This window comes from Dasypus novemcinctus, chromosome 13 (genome assembly GCF_030445035.2).
Source record: "Dasypus novemcinctus isolate mDasNov1 chromosome 13, mDasNov1.1.hap2, whole genome shotgun sequence".
NCBI lineage: Eukaryota > Metazoa > Chordata > Mammalia > Cingulata > Dasypodidae > Dasypus > Dasypus novemcinctus.
This window is the reverse complement of record NC_080685.1, coordinates 106,941,366-106,966,123: the sequence shown is the minus strand read 5'-3', so window position 1 is coordinate 106,966,123 and position 24,758 is coordinate 106,941,366. Positions and strand designations below refer to the sequence as shown.

Below are 24,758 nucleotides of genomic sequence, written 5' to 3'. Positions count from 1 at the left end.
CAGTTATCCATCCAAGAGTGTCAGAAACGGCAAGGGTGAGAAACCCTGAACAAACTGTTGCCTCCTGCAGCGGTAAGGTTTGAGTACTTTCAGGGCAGAGACTTGCCCTGATGTTTTTTAGCATTTCTTACAGAGTTTATGACCTTTCTAGTTCACAAATACTCCATATATGTCAATCAATAATACAGTGTTTATGTGTAAGTGGAGAAAGAGCTATTTCATGGCTGTCTTTAACAAGAGAATATTTAAACAGTGATATTAAATGTATGATCACCCTTCTCTAATGCTGTCACTACAGTCAGCCATGTAACTGAGTTGGCTTAGCACTAGACCTCACACACTCCATGTTCTTTTTGTTGATAGGAGTCATTGACTGGCATTAGTCTGCTCATTTAGAAGTGGAGTAGAGTTTCTTCCTACTCCCTTACTTCTGGATTCACAGCCGCAGGATTTATATCTGGTCATCCCAAGTCACAAGTGTGATGAGAGTGGCAGGGCAGATGCAACTTGAAGATGCTGTGGCAGATTGGCAGCAGGGACCAACTTCCCATCGCAGTATAGTGTGTCAGACAACACAAAAGAGTGTTAAGATTGGACCCCAGCGTCTGAATTCAAACCCCTGCTTCATCTCTGTAACCCGGAGGAGGTTATGTTATCTTGCTAAGTCTCTGTTTCCCCATCTCTAAATGGGGTTAATAATAGAATCTACTTCATACATAGTAACCATGAGAATTAAGTAAGATGTGTGTAAAGTGCTTAGCACAGAGTGTTTGGTAAATGTAGCTGTAGATGTCATTCTCACCACCCTTGTGGTCACTGCCTAGCCCTCTTGAATTAGGTGGCCAAGCCCAAATGCACCCACAACCAATGTCAGAAGAGTTGGTGACGGACCCGCTGTTTTCTGCTCAAGATGGGGCCGAAAGCCGACTTTATCACCAGCGGTAATCTCAAGTGATTACATTCTGATTTCTACATATCAAATCGCTTGGGTACAAAGTAACAAATTGTAGAACAATTTAGAACGTGTACTTTTCCTTCTCTTTGTTTTTTTGTTTGCCTTAGTATATCACGTGTTGATAGTTGACCTCCTTATGTACCAAGAGATTTTTTTTCTGTTTGAGGATCATTGAAAGATTTGATTGATATGAGGTTTCTACTCCCCCACCACACCCCCACAAGGGTTTTTCTGTTTTTAAACTTGCCTCATAATATCCTGAGTTATCCTGCTTGGAGTTAAATTTATGAAGAAACAACAAATTTTAAGGGTATTGTTTGTTTTGGATTATTGTCATTAGAGGCTTTATATCTTTTTGAATTTGCTATCTTAAATACTGTGCATTAGTCACAGAAAGCTGTTACTTGAGAATTACGTTTGACCAACAGCTTGCCAACCCTTAGGTATACAGCTGCTCCCCTGTGTGGTTGTGGATCAAAAGAGCTATCATGCATTGATTAAGAGCACACTATCACATTTTGTGACAAGTTAATATTATTTCCTAGCAGTTTCAGATCTAGAGTTTATGATGCATCAAACTCTAATGATAACAGGACATGGTAACTGTTTTCTAACCAGTTTTTCTACTATTGAACTCCTACCTGTACACGTCCAGCTTTACCGTTGGCAAACTGGGAGCTTCTGCTTTCATTCCACAGTCACAAGGAAAGATGGAAAGGTGGAGAAGAGAATATCATAAAAAGTGACACAAGATTTTGATTTCCTTTTTCTTTTCCCCCATAATTAATAGATGAGACAAGAATGCTAGTCCATCTGAAGTTTCTTTTTCCTGTTTCCTGTTACTAAAAGTGTACATTTATGAGATGGCTGAGCAGAGTTTAGGGATGTAACCAATGGTCATGGACTAATGTTATACCTTGCTAAAAGCTGGTGGGAGCAATATACCATCAATGAAGATTTATTAGGTTAAAAGCTTACAGTTCTGAGGCCATGAAAGTGTCCAAATCAAGGCATCCTCGGAGGTCCTTTCTCCCTGAACTGCAGCTGTGGGTGAGCAGGCATGTGGCGCCATCTGCTCCTCTTTCCCCTCTCCTCAGGGCCTAGTTGCTTCTAGCTTCTGGCTAAAGTGGCTTCTTCTCAGCTTCTGCGTTCTGTTAATTTCAGCATCTGGCTCCTGATTTTTCTCAGCTTCTGGGTTCTTCTCTGTCTCTGCAGCTTTTTTCTGTGTCTGCAGCTTTTTATTCCTGTTTATAATGGACTCCAGTAAGAGGATTAAGACCCACTCTGGGTCAAGAAATCTAATCAAAGATCCTTAACTGAAATAATGTAATCAAAAGGTCTCACCTACCGTAGGTTAACATGCACAGGAATAGATTAGCTTTAAGAACAGGATTTTCTGGGATCTAAAAAAGCTTCAGACTGCTACAACTAGTTTTTTTGAATTTGCTTCTAAACAGGAGGCGTCTCTTTCCTATGGTTTCATTTGAGTTAGTCTTTATGAAACAAAGTTCATATTTGCTTCTGGGATTTTTTTCCACCCTCTGGGATGATGGTGGACAGATACTGATGATAATTTGACACAGAGTTCTAGATCTGACTGAGACGGCTGTAATGTTCTGTATTCTATATTCTGTCCCTTCTTATATCTGTCTAAAACTTGTACCTGATCTGGATATGTCAGCCAGAATATTGAACTGTTATATCTTAGTATTATTTAAGGGGAAGCATTTCTAAGGATTGCATATACCAGCTTTGAATTGATTGCTCATTTTCATATAGTTTCCTGTGTAAGAATAGATAGTAGATTATTCAGACTTCTATGTGAATGCAAGTAAGGAGAAATGGGAATGCTCTCATTCACTAGTATATGCTGTTAGTGAGCTGTACGCCACTGACAACACCAAATACTGGTGAGGATATGAAGCAGTAGGAACTTTGATTCATTGATGGTGGGAATGCAAAATGGTACTTGCACTTTAGAAGACAGTTTGGTACTTACAAAGCTAAACACAGTCATACCATATGATCTAGCAATAGTACCTGTGGGAGTTTGGGGCTTTTATGGACCCTAGAAAAATCATGTCCTTGGAGCTAATCCATGCTTGTGGGTGTGAAACTATTGTGGGTGGGACCCTGATCCTCTTACTGGAGTCCTTTAATAAAGGGATAAATACAAAGTGAACAGAGTCCCTAAAGCTGAGAGAGAAAGCCAGAAGCGGAATCAATGAAACCCAGAAGAGAAGGGAGACCAGCAGATGCCATCATGTGCCTTAACAGTATCACTGACAGCTGGTCTTTGGGGAGAGAACATCGCCTGATACTTGATTTGGACGTTTTCATGGCCTCAGACCTGAAGCTTGCACACAAAAATCCCCATTGTAAGAGCTAATCCCATTTCTGGTATATTGCATTTTTGTAGCCTAGCAAACTGCACCAGTAGCCCTACGTATATTTACCCAACTGGTTTGAAAACTTTTGACCACACAAAAGCCTGCACAAGAATTTTAAAGCACCTTTATTCATAACTGCCGAAACTTGGAAACAACCAAAATGCCTTTCAATAGGTGAATGGATAACTTTATTTCCATGCAATTGAATATTATTCACTGATAGAAAGATGAGCTATTGAGCCAAGAAAAGACAAGATGAACCTTAAATACATTTTGCTAAGGGAATGAAATCTTTCTGAAAAGTCTACATACGATGATTCCAATTAGATGGCATTCTGTAAAAAACAAGTAATAGGAACAGTAAAAAGATTAGTGTTTGCCAGGAATTTGAGGGGTGGGTGATGTTGAATCGGTGAAGCACAGGAGATTTTAGGGCACTGAAACTATTTTATATGATGCTGTAATGATGGATACATGATATTACATTATGCAATTACAACATAAAGAGTGAACCTTCATGTATGTAAATTTTAAAAATCATTTAGGAGATTGGGAAGGAAGAATGCAGATTGTGACAAAAAAATCTAATTGTATTTCAAATGTATGAAACAAACCCACTGAAGGGGTAAGAAGAAAGGTCCTGACCTAAGTTACTTTGGAAATGTGTGGGGTCTATGAGACTAAAGGTAAAGTAACTACACATAAACCCTGTATTTTTGTTGATGAAGTTGTTTCCCATGGGGTACTAGTTAGCAATTCTGATACTGCTATACATGTATACTGGCTCAAACATTAAGTAAATGAATGGCAAAGCCGAGGAGTTAGGTTTCTCACTATTGGAGTAGCAATTTAGAGATAAACAATGGGCAGAGGCTAGAATAATCCATATGGTATTGGATTAGAGACGAAATCAGTATGGATTCATATTTAGCTTACTATAGATTGTTGGGGATTGAATAATGTCCCCCACAAAAGGCATGCTCAGGTCCCAAACCCTGGTCTTCTGGGTATGAACCCATTTGTAAAGAAGACTTTTGAAGAGATTATTAGGTAAGGTGTGCCCACACTGAATGAGGATGGGCCTGAAACCAAGTGGCTGAAGTCCTTATAAATAAAGGAAATTGGACACCAAAGGAGGAGCCACAGGGAGCAGCCAGAGCTGGAAGTCAATGAAACCAGGAAGAGAAAGAAGATGACACTGCCATGTGCATTTCTAGGTGAGAGAAAAGCCAAGGAACCCTAAAGATTGCCAGTCAGAAAGAAAATACTGACTATGGGAGGAAACAAGCCTTTTAGTTTCTGAAACTTTTCAGTCAGTAAATTCCTGTTGTTAAACAAACCCATTTCATGGTATTTGTTTTAGCAGCTAGGAAACTGAGACATAGGTGGTTACATGTAGAAATGCATGTAGATATGTGTATATATACAAATTAATACAACACACATTTTCTTGCTCTGTCAACTGAGAAGGCCTAGAAGCAATGACACCCCAGCAGCAACAAGCACATCTATTGCCCAGATCTTGGTTTCTAACCCATTCTCAAATGAAATTGTGGCTCTCTGGAGAAATGGCTGATTCTAGGACTGAGGCACGAAATATACAAGATGTGTCTGGAGTATCTTGTAGTGCCAGAGAGTAAGGAGGTACTGAAAAACAAAACCCTACATTGATGGGAGTATGTCAAAAGGACATAGGAACAAACTGAAAGAACTCCGAAGGGCCAAAGCTGGAAAAAGTTGAGCTTTGAAAGTAGTGTTAGAATATAACCTAAAGTATAAAGTAAGTACAAATGGATATAAATAAATAATTGAATAAAGTAATATATGAGATGAGGCAAATCTCCCTTGCAGAAGAATTCCAAATAACTTACGTAAATAGTCTGCCCTCAAGGAAAGGAAGCATGAATCACCACTTCTCAAGGGTGAGCTGTACATAATGACTTCATTCCAAAGAATATGGTATGGAAATGGGGTGGGGGAGAAGAGCAACTTTACAATGGAATATCCTGATAGACAGTACCTCAGCGCAGGGATTAAGCTGAATATCAACAGTGATAAATCTTTTTGATTGTATATACCCTGCATATGGTGTGATGAAAATGGCACTTTACCTCTGTGGTCTTCATTCCCCAATCCCATAAACTAGTCTAGTGATGAGAAAAACATGAGGCAAATTCCAAGAGAGGGATATCCTACAAATACTTGACCACTGTTTCTCAAAACTATTAAGGTCATCAAAAACAAGAAAACTGATCCTGGGTGAGATTCTGGTACAGAAAAATTAATTAGGTAAAAACTAAGGAAATTGGGATAGTGTATAGACTTTGGTTAAAATAGTTGTATTAGAGTTGTCTGGGGAAACAGAACCAACAGGAGATATTTGTAAATGATATGAGATTTTCTAAAATTGTCTCACGTGACCATGGGGATGCACAAGTCCAAATTCTGTAGGGTGGGCTGCAAGCCAGGGGCTCTCATAAAGGTGCTCCATGAGTTCCCCAGGAGATGCTGCTGTTGGAAGTAGAGATGGGAATTCTCTCTCACTGTGCTGAGATCACTTCTCCTTTTAAGGCCTTCAAATGATTCGATGAGCGGTCACTCATTGCTGACTGCAGTCTCCTCAGTTGATTGTAGATGTAATCAGCCATTGATGTAATCAGCTCACTGATTATTAAAGTCCATGCAATGCCCTTGTAATACAGTTAGCCCAGTGCTTGCTTGACCAAACAACTGGGAATCCATTACCTGGCCAAACTGATACATTAGCCTAACTATCACAATGGTGTATTGGTGTTGGTCCATTAATTGTAACGAATGTACCATGCTAATGTAAGATGTTAATAATAGGGTAAACTGGGTCAGAATATGTGGGAACTCTATGTTCTTTTCTGTTTTTATTTATGTTAAAAACTGTTCTTAAAAAAGAGTATAGTTTTAAAGCCTGTGGCTGATGCATGCTACAACATGGATGAACCTTGAAGACACCATATTGAGTGAAATAAGCCAGACACAAAAGGACAAATATTGTATGATTTCTTTCTTAAGAAATGCTTAGAATAAGCAAATTCACAGAAACAGAAGGGAGACTGGTAGGTACCAGAGGTGGAGGGAAGGGGAAATACGGAGTTATTAATGGATATGAGTTTTGGTTTGGGATGATAAAAATATTCTAGAAAGTGTAGCAAAAGTTATACAATTGTTGTATAGTTAATGTCACAGAATTGTCTGCTTAAAAAGGGTTAAAATGATTTATTTGTTATGTATATTTTGCCACAAGTAAAATAAATAGTCTGTGGAGGGAGGCAAGTACTTTCAGATTTTACTGAGGACATTATAAATTGACACAACTTCTGTGGAGTTCAGCTTGGGCATATCTAGCAAATTTACACACTTAGCACATTCCCTTAATCCCAGTAATTCCTCTTCTAGGAAGTTATACTGCTGATAAGATCCCACAGAAACAAACCAGAAAATGTATAAGGTTATTCATTTCATCATAGTTTGTAATAGCAAAAGATCAGCAACAACCCAAATGTCCATTAATACAGAGCTGGTTAAATAAATTATAGTGTGCCCATTCAAGGAATATTATATAGCCACTAAAAAGAATAAAGAAGTTTCATGTGGAATGATGTCTGTTATATTGAGAAAAAGCAAATGTAGGAGTATGTGTATATTATGCTACCATTTGTATAAGAAAAGGGATAAAAAGTAGATATAATATATTTGAATAAATATCTCTGGAAATAAGAGAACTGATTATTTTGTTTATCTAGTCTGGGCAACGAGGTGACTAGTGGATAGAAGTGTGTATTAGTCAGCCAAAGAGGTGCTGATGCAAAATACCAGAAATTGGTTGGTTTTTATAAAATGTGTTTATTTGGTGTAGGAGCTTACATATATCAGGCCATAAAGCATAAGTTACTTCCTTCACCAAAGTCTTATTTTCACGTGCTGGAGCAAGATGGCTGCCGATGTTGGCAAGGGTTCAGGCTTTCTGAGTTCCTCTGGACTCAGAGCCTTTGTTTTTTCCACAAGGTCAGCTGTAGACTATAAGGCTCTCTAGGCTTTACCTGTCTCCACAAGGTCAGCTGTAGACTATCAGGCCAACAGCTCTGTCTCTCTCCCTGGGGCTCCAGCTTTAGCATCAAACTCCAACTTCAAAACTCCAACATTAAAAGCCCTCAGCTCTGTCCTTGGCCATGCCTTTCATCTGTGAGTCCCAACCCTTTGGTGGGTGGGGATTCAATGCCCTACTGGCACAAGAGGTTTACATAATTACTTACTCAAGGAAACCCATGAATGCAATATAATCTAATATGCCCAGAGGGAAAAATCAGTTTACAAACATAATCCAATATGTCTTTTTGGAATTCATATCAAACTGCTGCAAAGTATGAAAGAAATTTTTCAATAAAGACCTTTAAAATTTTAAATTAAAAGAAAACTTGCAGGTAAAACAAAATGAAAGAAACATCAAATTTTATCTTGTTCTTTTAGGTGATTTGTTGTAATGATCTTAACCAAAATAATCACCAAATAATTTTTTGCAGCTTACTAGTTGGATGAATTATTTTTTTAAATTCTCTGATATTGAATCTTAATGGAATGACCCTTATGTGGTCATTGTTTAAAAAATTATTTTGCTGGTTTCTTTTTGTTTACATTTAAAATTTTTGCATCATCATTCATAACAGATTTTTTCATAGTATTTTTGTTTTGTTATCTTTGACAAGTTTTGATAATTATTATTAAGGGTTTATAAATGAATTGGAAAGACTTTTTCTGCCCCCTACCTTTCAGGGAGGGCAAGCTGAGTTGATATACTCTCAAAAATATTTGCATATAAATAATTTTAGTTTTACCCACAGGAAGAAGAAGGAACCTCTTCCAAAACACAAAAAATGTCCTGGCTTCAAGATTGTGTTTTATCCTTATCTCCAACCAGTGACCTTATGGTTATAGCTCGGGAGCAAAAAGCTGTATTTCTAGTGCGTAAGTATGCTATTCTTTTCAGTGACCTTTATTTTAATGCATGTAATAGAACTGAGAACCGATTAGGTAGAAAAATATGTTATTTCTATTATATGTATTATATAGAGACATTATATAATTCATTTTACCTGTTACACAGTGCTATTTCCATTGTTATATGTGTGTTTTTCTTTTTCTTCCCTTTCTACCCTCTCTGTTTTTCTTTCTTGGCTAGAGATACCATAACGTTCTCTCCATGGTATTTCAGAGACAGTACTGTGTTTTGCCCAGTTCTAGCAAAGGGCATTCAGCGCTGCAGTTTGCTGACCCCTTAGTAATAATGTGATTGAGGTGATTTGATTTTCAACTGTAATTTGAAAACTCACAATACTGTAGGTCTCTATGTTGGACATAAGCTTTTAGCTAATGATTTTTGTTCAAGATTGAAATTAAAGTTTGAGGATGAATAGGACATGAAAAACCTCACTAATCAAATAAGACCATATAGTGGCTATAGACTTGTGCTATAAAGCAGATTTATCCTCCATGAGCATCAATCTAATGGAAAATTTTTCTCTGTTACCTGGGGTTAAAAGTAGCCTTATAGCAGGGGCTGATAGCTCACGTGTTTCGCTCCTTGCCAGTGGGCCCTACTTGGGAATTTATGTTCCCCATTGTGACAGAGTTGGACTCAGTTGTGGTTTCCCTACACATGGCTCTTCTGCCCATTATATTTGAACCTATATTTAGTACTAGAGTTAAGTTTTTGTCCAAGAGACTTAAATCTTTGGCTTTTCCATGTGCCAGTTGGGCCCTTAATCTCAACAGAGCTGCAACACTCTCCAGTTCATTGGACTCACCCAGGACAACAAACAAGGAAATGATAATGGACAGCGACCATCCCAAGAAACATAAAGAAGCTACAACTGCAAGGAAGATAGTCCCATCCCTCTACCCCATGGGATCTAAACCCTTTCTCAGTTAGAGGCAGAATGGGCATCACCATCCCAGAATTCTCAGGATTGGGGGATGAACGATGAACTAGAATAGACTTAACTACTATTCTATTATTAACTTATTGTTACTCTAGCATTGGAAGAACTTTTATCATTGATGTGGAGGCAGTGGCCACCGGAGGTTCTGAGGGGAGGAGGAAGAGGGAAAAATGGGTATAATATAGGGGCATTTTCATGACATTGGAATTGTCCTGAATGACATTGCAATGACAGATACAGGCCATTGCATGTCTTGTCATAACTTACAAAATTGTGCAGGAGAGAGTATAAACTGTACTGTAAAGTATAACCCACACTTAGTGGCAATGCTCCAATATTTTCATCAATTGTAACAAATGTACCACACTAGCTGAAGGATGTTGTTGGTGTGGGAGAGGAGGGGGCATATGGGAGTCCTCTACATTTTTTATGTAACATTTACATAATCTAACTATCTTAAAAAATAATAATTTTTTTAAAAAGAAATAAAATGTAGCCTTATAAAGAGCTGGGATGGTGCTTGCAAATTATTCTGCAAGAATTATGGCAAGATTCTATGGGTTTAATTGGAAGAGGATAAACTAAAGGTTAAGAGACTCGGTAGGTTTTTATAAAGATCTTTAAAATATTTAAATTTCATTATCTTATATTCACCAATAAAAAAGACTCAAGTCAGTTAATGGAGAACTTAAATTTGGTGCTCATTATTCTCTCTAGTTCAATGATATCTTGATTTTTTTTTTTCCAGCAAAATGGAAATATAGTGATAAAGGAAAAGAAGAAATGCAATTTGCTGTTGGCTGGAGTGGTTCTTTAAATGTTGAAGAAGGGTACGTGCTAAATAAATTTTTTGTTTATCCATGCATTAAATGAATATGTGAAATTGTGAGTGAATCTATTAAGCAGTTTCACGATTTGGAGTTTTAGCAAATGTACAATGTAGATTTAATACTTAATGAAATGTTTTATACAAGTATCAAAATAAGTTATATTTCTCCTTACGTCATTTACTCTAAGCATTTTGAAGATGTTTAATTTTTGTCAGAAATGCAAAGTAGAACATAATGGTCCAGTTACTTTAATAATAAACATAAAGGCTGATTAGCTTTTTTCAGTGATTATCTAATACTCTGTATAATGGGCAGGAGTGTTCGTAGTTTCTTAAATAAGATGCTGTTGATGGTCCTGGGTTTGATTGCTTAAGCAAAAATCAGTGTACGTGTCAGAAAAGATATGTTTTATAGAGAACATCAAGCCTAGCATATGCTTGGAAATCAGTTATCAGGGAAGTTTCTACAGAACACAGACAAGGAGTCTGACCAGTTGATTTGTAGTAAGTTTCTAGAGTAACGTACAATTTGCATGCAATACGATCGGCAGTTCTCTTACCCTTTGCTCAGCCCCTGATCTCAGATGGGGTGGGCGAAAGTTCTTAGCTTACACGTGGGAGAGGGAGATGTTAGGAAGTGACTGACTGGTACCATTTCAGATTTTCTCAGTTTTGTGTACAATCAGTTGTATACAATAAGAATGTACTTTATTTTACTTTCATGCTTTTCATGACAATGCAGACCAGGTAAAAAATACTGTTTATGTGAACAGATTTTATAGACCTACTTATGGTTGAGTTTTACTGTACTTTTACTTATGGTCTGGATAAAACTGGTTCACAAAGGTCATCTTCCATTTATTACCCTTTAACATCAAAGGATACATAAATATAAATAATTGATAATTTTATTGAATAAGGATATGATTTTGTTTTTGTTTACAGGGAATGTGTAACCAGTGCTCTGTGTATCCCTCTAGCAAGCCAAAAGAGGTAATGATAAACAAGAATTATGGTTTTGGGGGTTTTTTTTTTTTTACATGACAAAGAGCCTTTACTTTTAAATAATTACCAGTATGTTAAGCAATAACATGTAGTAACTTCTTGAATTCTATCTAGTAATTTTTATTAAGAGAAACTAAAAGCAGGTCAAACAGTTATTTTAGTATTCATTGTTCTAACTCTTAACCCCAAAGGACTACTTTAAGGCTGGCTGCTGATTCACACAAGTTAAAATTGACAGTTTACTACTTTTTCATAGGTAAAGCCTCTGACCTTTAAGAAAGTCTTAGGGAAATAAAATATGTCGCCCCTTTCTTTCTTCAAACAAATGATCTTTGGTACTAGAGCTAAGAAAGAAAAAGTCCATACTGCCACATATATGCTTGAGCTAAATGGCCAAGGAAAACAGGCATGACATACTGATTAAATTTATAAGAAAGAGGAGGCCAAAAGATGAAATTCTTTGGATAAGCTCTAAATCTCTACAAAAAGGTAGATTTGCTTCTCTCCAAAAAGTGAAAGGACCTACTATATAATATACAGAAATAATTTAATGCCTTTCCTCAAGTATATAACTCTAGCTTTGCTAAAACTTCATATTCCATGTGAGGACATCTAAAATGCCAGTCCATAGAACAGGCGCTCCTTCTCCCCTATCCATTTATGTGGTAGTTTTTGTGGATTTCTGGCCAGGTGTCACAGACAGAGGCCATGAGGTCATCCAGGACTTTATCCTGTTCTGCTGGACGTAGGTCTGGAGGATGGTCAGCTTCTCCTGGGTCTCCTTCTCCACTTCAGTGCTGCAGCTGCCGTGGGGTCCAGCGCCGCGGCTTCCTTGACCTCGAACTCCTTCTCCCTCCGCAGGTGGTACTGTTCAGTTTCAGCCTGAGCAGCCGCTTTGGCTTGCTTCAGCCTCCGGTCCTCTTACCTCAGACACCTTCTCGGCTTTATGGCAGCAAGCAATTATCGGTTCTCTTTGCTTTGATTTTTGAACTAAGATCTTTGGCATTTTGTTTGTAACAGGAGTTCCACTGGACGTCCTGACTGGACTTGCATTGTTGTGGGCTTTACTTCAGGTTATGTCCGCTTCTACACTGAGGTGAGTTGCATTTTCAGGAGTTAGAAAACATAAATTGACTACAGTCCCCATTTATGCATCCCCACTATTCTAGTTTGTGGCTTCATTATCTGCTGCTTGAAAGTGTGTAGTTGATACTTTATGACGGAGGGTGCGGGAGCAGGGAGGGGTTGGAAAGTGCAGGTAGAAATACAGAGAAGAGGGTTGCCACTGTGGCTCAGTGATTGAGTGCCAGCTTCCCATATATGATGTCCCAGGTTCAATCCCCAATCCTGGTACCTCAAACACTCACACACACACACACAGAAATACAGAGACGAGAAATTGTGTTCCTCTGAAGAGAGTACTGGCTTCTGTGGAAAACTGCAGGGGAAGTGATATTCTCTGTCTGGCTGTATTTGTTCCAGTATATCATGAGGAAACAAGCAAGGTCTTTCTCTCCTTTCTCCTAGAATGGTGTGCTCTTGCTTGCACAACTTTTGAATGAGGACGCAGTGCTGCAGCTTAAATGTAGGACCTATGAAATCCCACGGCATCCTGGAGTGACGGAGCAGGTGGTGTAAAAGATTATGTTCAAACTATTAGTGCCATTACTTTGAAGCAGTTTCTTCCCTCTTTATTGGAGGGAAACATAGGTATCTTTGTCTTGTGGCACCATTAATTGCGTTGTCATATTCTAGAAGTGTGATTAATGTATATTTAAGTATACTAGTCTTGCTGTTACTTGTTTAATGAATATTGCGTTTTGTTCTACAATAGAGTAAAAACTTTGATCAGAAGCCAGAAAATTTTTATTTTTAAGAGTTTAATAGTGACTTAAGGTAAAAACTCAATATAGGTATCATTTTTAAATTTGGAGATAGGTGTCAGAATCACCTAAAGGTACAAGGGAAAAGTTCTATTCTTATTAATAGTGTACTCCATTGTACTTGACCTATTTCTCAGAAAAAGCCTTGTTAATTTTTTGTTCATAATGGAAAATATAGTCATTGAAGAGTTTGAAAAAATCACGCTGTTTAGTTTATAAGAATCTGAAGGGAACAACTTCTACTTCTTCCTAGGTGCTTTGTGATATTTTGGTTGTCTTAATTACAAAATAATTATAGAGTCACTTAAGCCAATATGCTTTTATTTGGTTTGCAGTGGACATAGTCAAACTATATAATATACATTCCTTCTTTGTTCTACCCAGCTGCTAAAGGATTTGAAATAACTAAATGGATATATATAGAGAGAGGGAGAGGGAGGGAGAGTAAGAGAGTGCCTAGGAAATCTAACAATTCAGTAAGGAAGACTAGACTAATATCTGTTAATACTTGTGAATGAATTAATCAGTAAAATAAAGCAATACCTAACTAATTGCTAACTTATGTGGACAGAATAAATTCTATGAAGGTTTGGAAAAGGGGAATAAGAGAAAAGTTTTTGAGGAGGTAAAATTTGCAATAAGCCTTGAATATTTGGTACAAAATTTAATTAATTGGAAAAGAGGAAAAAGTATTTTAGTCAATCAGGAAAGATGAAGGATGGTTGAAATGTATGTGACAACAAAGAAACCTATTTTACCAAAAGGACTTGAGTAGGCAGAATGGCGAATCTTTGCATTAAAAAAGCCAAGTAAATACCAGATTTGATTCAGGAGATAAGGGAACCTCCCCCCCCCCCCCCCCCCCCCCCGCCTTTCATTTTTTTTTTAATGTTCCATTCAAAAAATATAAGAGGTCCCCATAAACCCCCCCAGCCCCCTCACCCCACTCCTTCCACATCAAGAACCTCTCTCAGCACCATGGCACATTCATTGCATTTGGTGAACACATTTTGGCACACTGCTGTACTACATGGATAGTGTTTTACATTGTAGTTTACACTCTCCCCCAGTCCACCCAGTGGGCCATGGCAGGACATACAGTGTTCAGCATCTGTTCCTGCAGTATAACTCAGGACAGCTCCAAGTACCCCAGATCATATCTCTTTTTCCCTCTCCCTACCCTCAGCACCTACCGTGGCCACTTTCTCCACATCAATGCTACAATTTCTTCCATTACTTATCATAACAGTCCCATAGTAGAACATCAGTAAGTTCACTCTATTCCTCCATCCTGTGGATCCTGGGATGGTTATGTCCACTCTACCTCTATATCGAGAGGGGGCTTAGATTCCATGTGGATGATGGATGTACTTCTGCTTGCAGTTGCAGGCACTCTTGGCTCCCTGGTGTGGTGGTTGACCTTCTTCACCTCCCTGTTAGCTGGCCAGGGTAAGTCCAACAAACCAGAGGGTAGGAGTTGCAAGTCTGGTGAGGCTCAGGGCTTGGCTGTCATATGGAAGTCCAGAGATTCAGGTCTCCTGAGTATATACCAACCCCAGACAAGATGCTTTTTAAGGATTTATTGAGAAGCAAGTGGTAAAACCAAAGTGATAATGAAGGAATCTTTTCTCAGGATGAATTAGAGTTATGAAAGACTAGAGTCAGAGAGGCTTGCTAGCTGATTTTTAAAGTTATCTGTAATAGATGTGACGTGATGGGAAACTGGCTGAAGGAGAATAGACAAGGCAGAATTTGAAGGAAGAACTGACAGGATGCAATTATTGCTAAGAGAGAAATGAGTCAAAGATAGTTATAATTGACAAAGTTCGAAAAGGGACCTGCTGTGAAGGTGAAGATTATTAAGTTTGGTTTTAGACATGTTCAGATACCTGTCTCTAAAAAGATACTTACTGCCTTCAGTCACTTTTGAACTCTCAAAGCATGAAGTGGTTATGTTGCCGGATCTTTTCTAGGATCTTGGCTAAGCTACAAAAAATGAATTTCAAGAGCAAGCTGTTTAGTTAGGCCAGTAATTTATTAAGGTAGGGAGGAAAGAGAAATGGAAGAAAATAACAGATCATGGGTCCCAGGCAGAGAGGAAGGGGCTGAAACGTGATAAAGAGGGCCAATTTAGAGACTACAGTTCCCCAATATAGGTTATAAATGCCCAGGTTTTACTTGTGTGGCCATCATGGAGGGGGAGAAAATGGTGAGAGCCGGGCTAGGAAAGCAGGAACTGTTGTGAAGGCAAGAAGAGGAAGACTAATTTGGCTTCCTGCTTGTCTTTTTTTTTTTTTTTAATTGAAATGTATCACTCATACATAAACATACATAAGCAATAAGTGCATAATAGTTGTGAACTTACAAAGCAAACATATATAACATTAAACGTATATAAAATCGCACCCTACCACCAATAACTTGCATTGTTTTTAAACTTTTTAATAATTAGAGCATTGTTAAAATATTACTACTAAACAAATTATTTTTCCCCTACCAGTCCTATTATTATTATCTTTATATCATTTATATATGAACATACATAAACAATTAAGTGTATAGTAATAGTTGTGAACTTACAAAGCAAACATGCATAACATCATACAGGGGTCCCATACATCAACCCTCCGCCAACACCTTGCATTGTCCTGAGACATTTATTACAAATCATGAAAGAATATTGTCAGAATCTTACTACTAATCATAGTCCTTATCTTACATTTGGTATGTTTTTCCCCCAACCCACCCTTATTATTTTTTAAATATTTTTTTAATGACAGAAGTTGTAAACTTATAAAACAATCATGCACATGTGCAGAATTCCCAAACAACACCCCTCCATCAACACACCACAATGTGGTGTGTCATTTGCTACAGATAAAACAATATCATCTGATTGTTACCATGTTGTTAATGTACATTTGGCTCACATTTTCCATACTGCCTCAATATCAACATAGTACATCTTTCACATAGATGCAAGAATATTACATTATTTACTAATCACAGTCCATAGGTCACTCCAGCTGTATTTTTCCCATGCTTTTCCACATTCCCAAGACCCTACAGAGTGGTATACATTTGTAATAGCTAACAAAGGACACTCTTGCATCTGTACCATCAACCACAATTCTCATCCACCTCTTGGTTTACTGTGCTATCCGGTTTCTCGATTATTCTCTAGCTTTCTGTCAATTGGCATTTTTATAACTAGACTACCATTTCCAGTCATATCCCCATTTATAAATTAGGTGTTACTGTGTGTTACCATCTACTCTATACATTTCTGTACCTTTACAGTAAAGCTAATCAAAACTTCTACATACATTAAACATCAGTAGTCCACTCAGTCCTCCTCTTAACTCCTTTAAGAATCCATCACCTACCACCAGATCCTGAAGATATTTTCCAATAATTTCTTCTAGAAGTTTTATGGTTCTTTTATTTTTAGTTTTTTTGATCCATTTTGAGTTAATTTTTGGATAAGGTGTGAGATAGGGGTCCTCTCTCCTTCTTTCAGCTATGGGTGTCCAATTCTTTCAGCATCTTTTGTTGAATGGATTGTTTTGCCCGAGCTGTGTGACTTGGACTGGCTAGTCAAAAATCACTTGACCATACCTGTGAGGGTCTGTTTCTGAACCATAATTTTGTACCATTGATCTATTGTGTCTGTCTTTAGGCTAGTACCATGCTGTTTTTACCACTATAGGTAGGTATTATGATTTAAAGTCTGGGGATGAGGGTTCACGTTTCCTTTTTATGATGCTTCTGGCTATTCAGAACTCCTTACCCTTCCAAATGAATTTAATGATCGTGTTTTCAATTTTTTCTTTAATGGTGGAATTTTTATTAGGATTGCATTAAATCTCTGTTTATCAATCTGAGTAGAATTGACATCTTGATGATATTTAGTCTTCCAGTCCATGAGCATGGAATGTTCTTCCAGTTATTTAGGGCTTTTTTGGTTTGTTTTAACATTGGTTGCAATTTTCTGAATACAAGTGCTTTACATCATTGGTTAAGTTTATTCCTGATTATTTTGAGTTTTATCTGTCATATTTTATTTTCACCACTCTTTTGACAGTTTTAGTTACTTTTATTGATATAATGTTCATTTCGAGACTCTTCCAGGCCTCTCTGTCCTGTCTTCTTTTCAGGCTCTAGCACACCCTTCAGTATTTCCTGAAAATCTGGTCTCTTGCTTAGAAATTCTCTCCGTTTCTGTTCATCTGTGAATATTCTAATTTCACCCTCAAGTTTGAAAGACAGTCTTGTTGGATATAAGATTCTTAGCTGGAAGGTTTTCTCTTGTAGTATCTTAAATATACCAGACCACCGTCTTCTTGCCTCCATGGTTTCTAGTGAGAAATAAGCACTTAATCTTGTTGGATATCCCTTATATGTTATGCATGGCTTTTCTCTTGCTGCTCTCAGAATTCTCTCTTTGTCTTTGGCCTTTGACATTCTGATGAGAATGTGTCTTGGAGTTGGTCTGTTTGGATTTTTTTGGATGGGAGTACATTGTGCATCTTTTGGATTGGAGTATGTTGTACTTCTTGGACATGGATATCTATGTCCTTCAATAAGGTTGGGAAATTTTCTACCATTATTTCTTCAGCTATTCCTTCTGCCACTTTTCCCTTCTCTTCTCCTTCTGGGACACCCGTGACACATGTGTTTGCACACCTTTTGCTGTCATTTAGTTCCCTGAAACCTTGTTTCATTTTTTCCATTCTTCATCTGTCTTTTGTATGTTCACTTTCAGAGGCCATTTCTTCAAGCTCCCCAGTCCTTTCTTCTGCCTCCTCAAAGCTACTATTATATGATTCCAATGTTTTTTTGTTTGTTTGTTTAAAGATTTATTTATTTATTTCTCTCCCCTTCCCCTACCCCCAGTTGTCTGCTCTCTCTGTCCATTCACTGTGTGTTCTTCTGTGACCGTTTCTATCCTTATCAGCACACTGGGAATCTGAGTTTTTTTTTTGTTGCGTCATCTTGTTGCGTCAGCTCTCTGTGTGGGCGGCACCATTCTTGGGCAGGCTGCACTTTCTTTCGCGCTGGGCGGCTCTCCTTACGGGGCGCACTGCTTGCGCGTGGGGCTCCCCTACGCGGGGGACACCCCTGCATGGCAGGGCACTCCTTGCGCACATCAGCACTGCGCATGGCCAGCTCCACATGGGTCAAGGAGGCCTGGGGTTTGAACCGCAGATCTCCCATGTGGTAGGTGGACGCCCTAACCACTGGGCCAAGTCCACCTCCCCTCAGTGTTCTTTAAATTTCATTTATTGCACCTTTCATTCCCATAAGGTCTGCTATTTTTCTATGTATGTTTTCAAATTCTTCTTTGTGCTCATCCAATGTCTTTTTTTAAAGATTTATTTATTTATTTATTTCTCTCCCCTTCCCCCTGGTTGTCTATTCTCTGTGTCTATTTGCTGCGTCGTCATCTTTGTGCACTTCTGTTGTCAGCAGCACGGGAATCTGTGTTTCTTTTTGTTGCGTCATCTTGTTGTGTCAGCTCTCCACGTGGGTGGTGCCATTCTCAGGCAGGCTGCACTTTCTTTTGCGCTGGGCAGCTCTCCTTATGGGGTGCACTCCTTGCGGGTGGGGCTTCCTTACGTGGGGGACATCCCTGCATGGCAGGACACTCCTTGCATGCATCGGCACTGCGCATGGGCCAGCTCTACGTGGGTCAAGGAGGCCCGCGGTTTGAACCACGGACCTCCCATGTGGTAGACGGACGCCCTATCCACTGGACCAAGTCCGCCTCCTCCAGTGTCTTCTTAATATCCTTAATCTCTTTAGCCATCTCATTGAATTTATTAAGGAGATTTGTTTGAACATCTATGATTCGTTGTCTCAACTCCTTTATGTCATCTGGAGGCTTCTCTTGTTCCTTTAACTGGGCCATAGCTTCGTGTTTCTTGGTGTGGATTGTACTTTTTGGTTGGTGTCTTAGCATCTGGATTACAAGAGTATTTATTCTGGGTGCAGTTTTTCTCTTTAGTTTAGGGCTTCCTATCGTTTCTCCCTTGCTGTTTGTGCAGTAGGAGCCAAGCACGTAGTTGGTGCTGTAAACTCTGGAGGCTCAAGCTGCCCTCATTGCACCAGGGACCAGTGAAGCTTTTTCCAACTTTCTCCTTTGCCCAGGGGTAGGGACAGAGTCACAGCTGTGTGGAATAATCCAAGTGCAGGCCTAGACTGTAGTTGCCCAGAGAGACTGATGAAGCTTCACATCCCTTTCTCCCCTGCCTGGAGTGGGGATGGAGCTGCAGGTGTGGGCAGCAATCTATGCAGTGCAAGATGACCTCAGTTGCCCTGGTAGACTTCTGATTTTCAGTCTGTGGCAGCCAAAGTTACCTGCAGTTACCTTTATAGGCTGGCGCAGGGCTCCTCAGCCTCCTCCCTGCCAGAGGTGGGGCTAAAGCCTAGGCAGGCTGCAGGCTGATCTGCATGAAAGAAACTGGTTCCTTCTGACACTGAGGGTTTCAGTCAACCTGGCCTCCCCTCAGGCTGGGGGCGGAGTCAGAATGGCGGCTCCTGGCCTCTTTCTGACTTGGGCTGGCTCACATCCCAGCTGTTCCCAGGGTTATATCTTAGCCAGCCAAGTCTCCCAATCAGTAGCCGAAATCGGTAGCCAACCGTCTCCTCATTCTCCTGTTTGTAGGAGATGGAGCTTCCAATTCCAGCCACAGAGCAGCTCCTGGGGCTTCTCGTGCTGCCGGAGTAGGGTAGTCACTGGCCTCCCTGGCTTGGCCGGTAATTTCCCGGAGAGGCTGGCACAGGTCCCCACAGCTTCCTCCCTGCTGGAGGTGGCACTGGGGACTAGGCTAGAGCTGCCATCTGACCTGGATAGGAAGAAGCCGGTCCCCACCAGCACTGGGATCCTCAGTCTGCCCCGCTTCCCCTCGTGCCAGGTGCGGAGTTCAGATGGTGGCTCCCGGCCTCTTTCTCACTTGGACAGGGTCAAACCTTAGCTGTTCTCAGGATTATACTGTAGCCCACTGAGTTTACTCCTCAGTAGCTGAAATTGCTGCCCAAACTTCCCTTCCTCCCCCATATTGGGGAAGTAGAGCTTTCGATTCCAGCTACAGAATGGAGGATGGGCAGTGGCCTCCGCGGCGTGGAGCCTCTACTTATCAGTCTTCTCTGCAGATGGGCATCTCCTCCTTCCACTCCTTCAAGGATGTGGCAGGATGCTCTTCTGGTCTGGAGCCCCCGAACAGGTGCTTCAGCTAGCTCCAGAGAGCTCTGGGTGTTTGCTAACTGCCCTGTAGCAGGAGCTGACTCTAGGAGCTCCTTACTCTGCTGCCATCTTGCTGGTTCTCTTTCCGCTTGCTTTTTAAACCATTAACTATTCTTCTTCTTTGCTGATGATGTGGGAGGAGTCCCAGCTGTTTGCCATTTTGATTGATTGTCCCACTTGTCAGTCCCCAGGGAGGGCCCAATGATAAGGTCCCTGGAGAATATCCGGGGCTTCTCCTGGCTGCCACAGGAAGTCTCATTCTGAATGGGATTTCTTGCACTGGGTCCTCCAGCAGCCATCTTGGGGTGCCAAAGTACACGTGGGCTTCTTGCCAGGTTCCACATCCGTCTTGTGATTCCCTTTCTAGCTGCTTTGGTTAGAAATAAAATAAAAATACCAGTATGCATATAGTGATGCAGAACTATTGTGTAGGTACTAGGTTTAGGTGATAGTTGAAGTTTTAGATAAACAGTGAATTCTTCCAAGTAAAATAAAATGCCAGCCAAAGATTAAATTCTTAGGAATATTCATCATAAGGAGATAGGAGGAAAAGGAACTACGTAGGAAACAAAGAAGGAAAACTTGGAATTCTAAAAGAGAACCTGGTTATTATACCTCTCAAAAGCTCTTTCCACTTTTCTACACTTCCACTGGATGATAGAAGTTCTTTAAATACTTTAAACTTGGTGGGATCTGTAATACTCTTTTTTAGAGCCAGTGGCAAAATATGACTAATATTTATGTATGTACTTGCAATTTGCTATACAAACCAAGAAAATCTTTTAATTTAAAAATACCTCTTATTGAACATGGAGAGGGAAGACTTTGTTGTTATTCTCTATGCCATATGAGCATCTCTGGGTCAGATAAATCAATTTATATATAAAAATATCTCTGCTTCTTCAGTGTCATCCCTGGATGTAGCAAAAATCACAGGAGTAGATGTACTCTTTAATTTGATTCCAAGAGCAATAAGTATAGTAGGTACTGCTTAATAGGTACAGAGTTTCCGTTTGGGGTCATGAAGAAGTCTTGTAATGGGCGGTAATGATGGTTAGCACAATGTTTTAAAAGTAATGAATACCCCTGAAGTGATTAATTAAAAGTGATTAAGATGGGAAATTTAGTATTATTTGTATGTTATAATCATAAAAATAGTGTAGTAAGTGTAACGTGGGTCATTGCAGGAGAAGTTTCTAGAGAGAAGAGAAGATCTCTTTCTGGAATGTTCAAAGAAACTTCTGCTACTTCTACAAAAAGATCTTCTCTGCCATCCACACGTTTTGGTTCTGGTTCTGGAGATAATGGGCCTGACTCTAGGGTGGCAGTGGTGTTGGTACTTAAGTCCTCTCTACCTTCCAGCTCCTCCGAGTCAGCGAGGAGACTCTCCCCACTGCCACGCTCAGTGCACCATGCAAGCCTGGCCTTGTGAACCTGCCACATGAGCCCACAAACCAGCTCCCCATCCACCCCCCTAAGCTCTTGCCCTTTGTGGTCCACAGATGAATTTAAAAAAAAAATAGAAACAGCCCACCAGTACTATAGAAAAAGGGATAAGGCTAGTTCTTAAAAGAAGAAATATAATTGGCCAAAAAGCATATGAGGGGAAGCAGATGTGGCTCAAGCATGTGAACTCCCATTTACCATATGGAAGGTCCAGGGTTCAATTCCCAGGGCCTCCTGGTGAACGCAAGGTGGTCTGTGCGGTGATCTGGCCTGAGTAATGTGCTGGCCTGTGCAGCAAGCTGGCCCAAGTGGAGAGCTGGTGCAGCAAGATGATACAACAAAAAGAGACCCAGAGGAGAGACAATAAGAGATAGTAGACCAAGGAGCTGAGGTGGGGTAAGAGATTAATCTTCTCTCTCCCACTCTGGAAGGTCCCAGGATTGGTTCCTGGTGGTGCCTAAAGAGAAGACAGCATGCACCCAAAAACACACAGCAAATGGACACAGAGAATAGGCAACAAGGGGTGGGAGGTAGAAATAAATAAATCTTTAAAAAACAAAAAGCATATGAGAACCTTAGTAATCATCTAAGAATAATAAACAACCACAGTGTGATAATTTTTTAACTTTAGGATTGGCAAAAATGAAATGATTAACAAAATTTTTGCCAAGCATTCTCATGTATTGGTTGTGGAAATATGAATTGACAGATACTTTCTTGAGGGCAATTTGATAATATGTATGACAATGAAAATTTGTTTGACAGTTGTATAACAATGAAAACCCTATAACCAAGCAGAGAGAGAGAAAGAGAAGGATATTTATTGCAGTGATGTTTGTAATGATGAAAAGGTATTAATTCATGAATATTTATTTACTGCCTTTTATGTGCCCAACCTAATTCTGATCAGTGAGGATCCATTGAACAAAACACCCAGAGTCCTTACAGTTTGGGGGTAGTGGAGGAAACCAAAAATAACCTAGCAGAGAGATCAAGATGGTTTCAGACTCTGATGGGTACTATGCAGGAAGTGATCCTGGTGATGAGATAGGAACATAGCAAAAGCCTGGGCTGCGGTTTGAGAGAGAGGCTCAGGAATGGCCTCTCTGAGTTCCTGACACTTAGGTTGAGTTCTGAGTGATGAGAAGATCCAGGCAGATGAGGTTCTGGGAGGAGAGGGTTCAGGCACACGCATAGGACTAAGGGATGATGAACCTTCCTGTTCAGGGAACAAGGGACAAGATGAGAGATGACATTAGATCTTGAAGGTGTGGTTTTATTCAAGTGCAGGAGAAGCCATTGGAGAATTGTAATCAGGAGAGTGCTTTGATCTGCTGTATCTTGCAAAGATTATGCTGGCTGTGTAGAAAATGGATTGAAAAGAGCAAGAGTAGAAGCAGGAGACCAAATGAAATGTCCATCGAAAAGAACTAGCTGAGTAAATTTTGGTACATATAATGGTATACTCTACAGCTGTGATTCATTGAAATGAAAAAATATCATTGTCATGTTACTGAGTAATAAAAAATGTTGTGGAATACTGTATGTGGAATAGACTGATAGAAAAGTATATATCAATATATATGAGTTACACACATTGAGATAAATGTCTGGCATTTCAGATGAATGTTTTGTCACCTTTTCTTTCTACTCTTACACAGTGTTTTGTATCTGCAGAGCATGTGTATTTCATTTTTATAAAACTTGTAAATGTTTTTATTATTCTAACCATCTATCCTGAAAACATTTTATTCACTATATATAAAAACTCATATTTAAGAAAACTTTTAAATCTTTGTTCAAAAGCGTTCTGGAATTAATTTTTCATTGATTTTTTTTTCCCCCTGTTCTCCTGCCTGATATTATTTTGTGTTGGGTTGTTGACACCTAGTTTAGTCACAGTGTTTTTTTATTTTATTCATGAAGTTCAGCTATAATAAAAAAAAATAGATAAGCTGATTTGGCAGTGATAATTTATTATTTTCTTATTTCTTAATTAGAATGAAGAACTGAGTATCTTATACCCAGCTGCTATTGTGACTATTGACGGATTTAGCCTTTTTCAGTCTCTTCGTGCTTGTCGAAATCAGGTAGCAAAAGGTAATGTTTTGGCAAGAAATAGTTAATTTCTGATGATGCTTGATTTGTTTTAACCAAATTAAAGAATTAAATATGTTTAAAAATATAGAAGGCCTTCTGAACTAGATTTAGGGGGGAGAAAAACAAAATGCTGCTATAGATATGGGAATACAGTGCAGGGCAGATTGCTTAGAAGAAAAAGGCAAGGACTGAAATTTCAACACTCTTTGCATGTTGCCAGTGGAGCATGTGGCCAACCCAGGAAAAACGGGTTTTGGTCACTAACTCAGTAATTTGCTTTGGCCAGATAGGATTGATATTTGCAACTATATTGAGAATCAACCTTGAGGTGATGACTTTCTCACTCGATCAGTAACTGCAGTGCCAATGTACTAAAACCTTGTGACTCTACATTGCTTCTCTCTCCACTTAGGGTGAAGGCACTACTGTGTGCAGAAGACATTTCCCCCACAGTAGGTAGGATAAAACAGGGAGTCAGCGTCAGCTGCTTCTTGCTAACTTGGAGCATTTCTGAATGGAGAAAAATTAGAGGCAGATGTAAACTTAATGTATAAAATAGGAAGCTTTATTACTCCTATACTTGGGGATGGAGCATGTACAATCAATCAAGAATTCTTAAATTTGCTACCCATACTTTTCATTCTGATGCTGTACTATCTTTAGGAAAAGATTGTTCATCAAATCTAAGATGCCAATAATTGTAATGCACATCATTATTTTATATAACAACTGAGAAGAAAAATGCTGGTAATAAAAGACTATTCATTGATGTTAAGGTCTCAGACTTCAGAGATGTTAAAATATTAAAAAGGTAATAAAAATCAGTGAAAAATCAGTACTAGCAGTGACTTCCCCTTTTATTCTTGGATGGTTAGGAGGCCTTACTGCCATAAAACAAATAAAATTTAACTCTTAAATAGTTGAGACAGCTTCAT

General features: G+C 39.3%; 1 protein-coding gene across 2 annotated transcripts in view; it reads left to right on the top strand.

Annotated features, from left to right (window-relative positions):
* RAB3GAP2 (RAB3 GTPase activating non-catalytic protein subunit 2) overlaps positions 1-24,758 on the top strand; it is a 156,340-nt gene that overhangs the window by 40,009 nt on the left and 91,573 nt on the right. For both annotated transcript variants that reach the window (XM_058275231.1, XM_058275230.1), the window contains exons 3-8: positions 8,217-8,340; positions 10,063-10,144; positions 11,089-11,136; positions 12,169-12,244; positions 12,676-12,777; positions 23,724-23,823. In XM_058275231.1, coding sequence (XP_058131214.1) covers positions 8,217-8,340; positions 10,063-10,144; positions 11,089-11,136; positions 12,169-12,244; positions 12,676-12,777; positions 23,724-23,823 — 532 coding nt within the window. The remainder of the gene's footprint in view (positions 1-8,216; positions 8,341-10,062; positions 10,145-11,088; positions 11,137-12,168; positions 12,245-12,675; positions 12,778-23,723; positions 23,824-24,758) is intronic.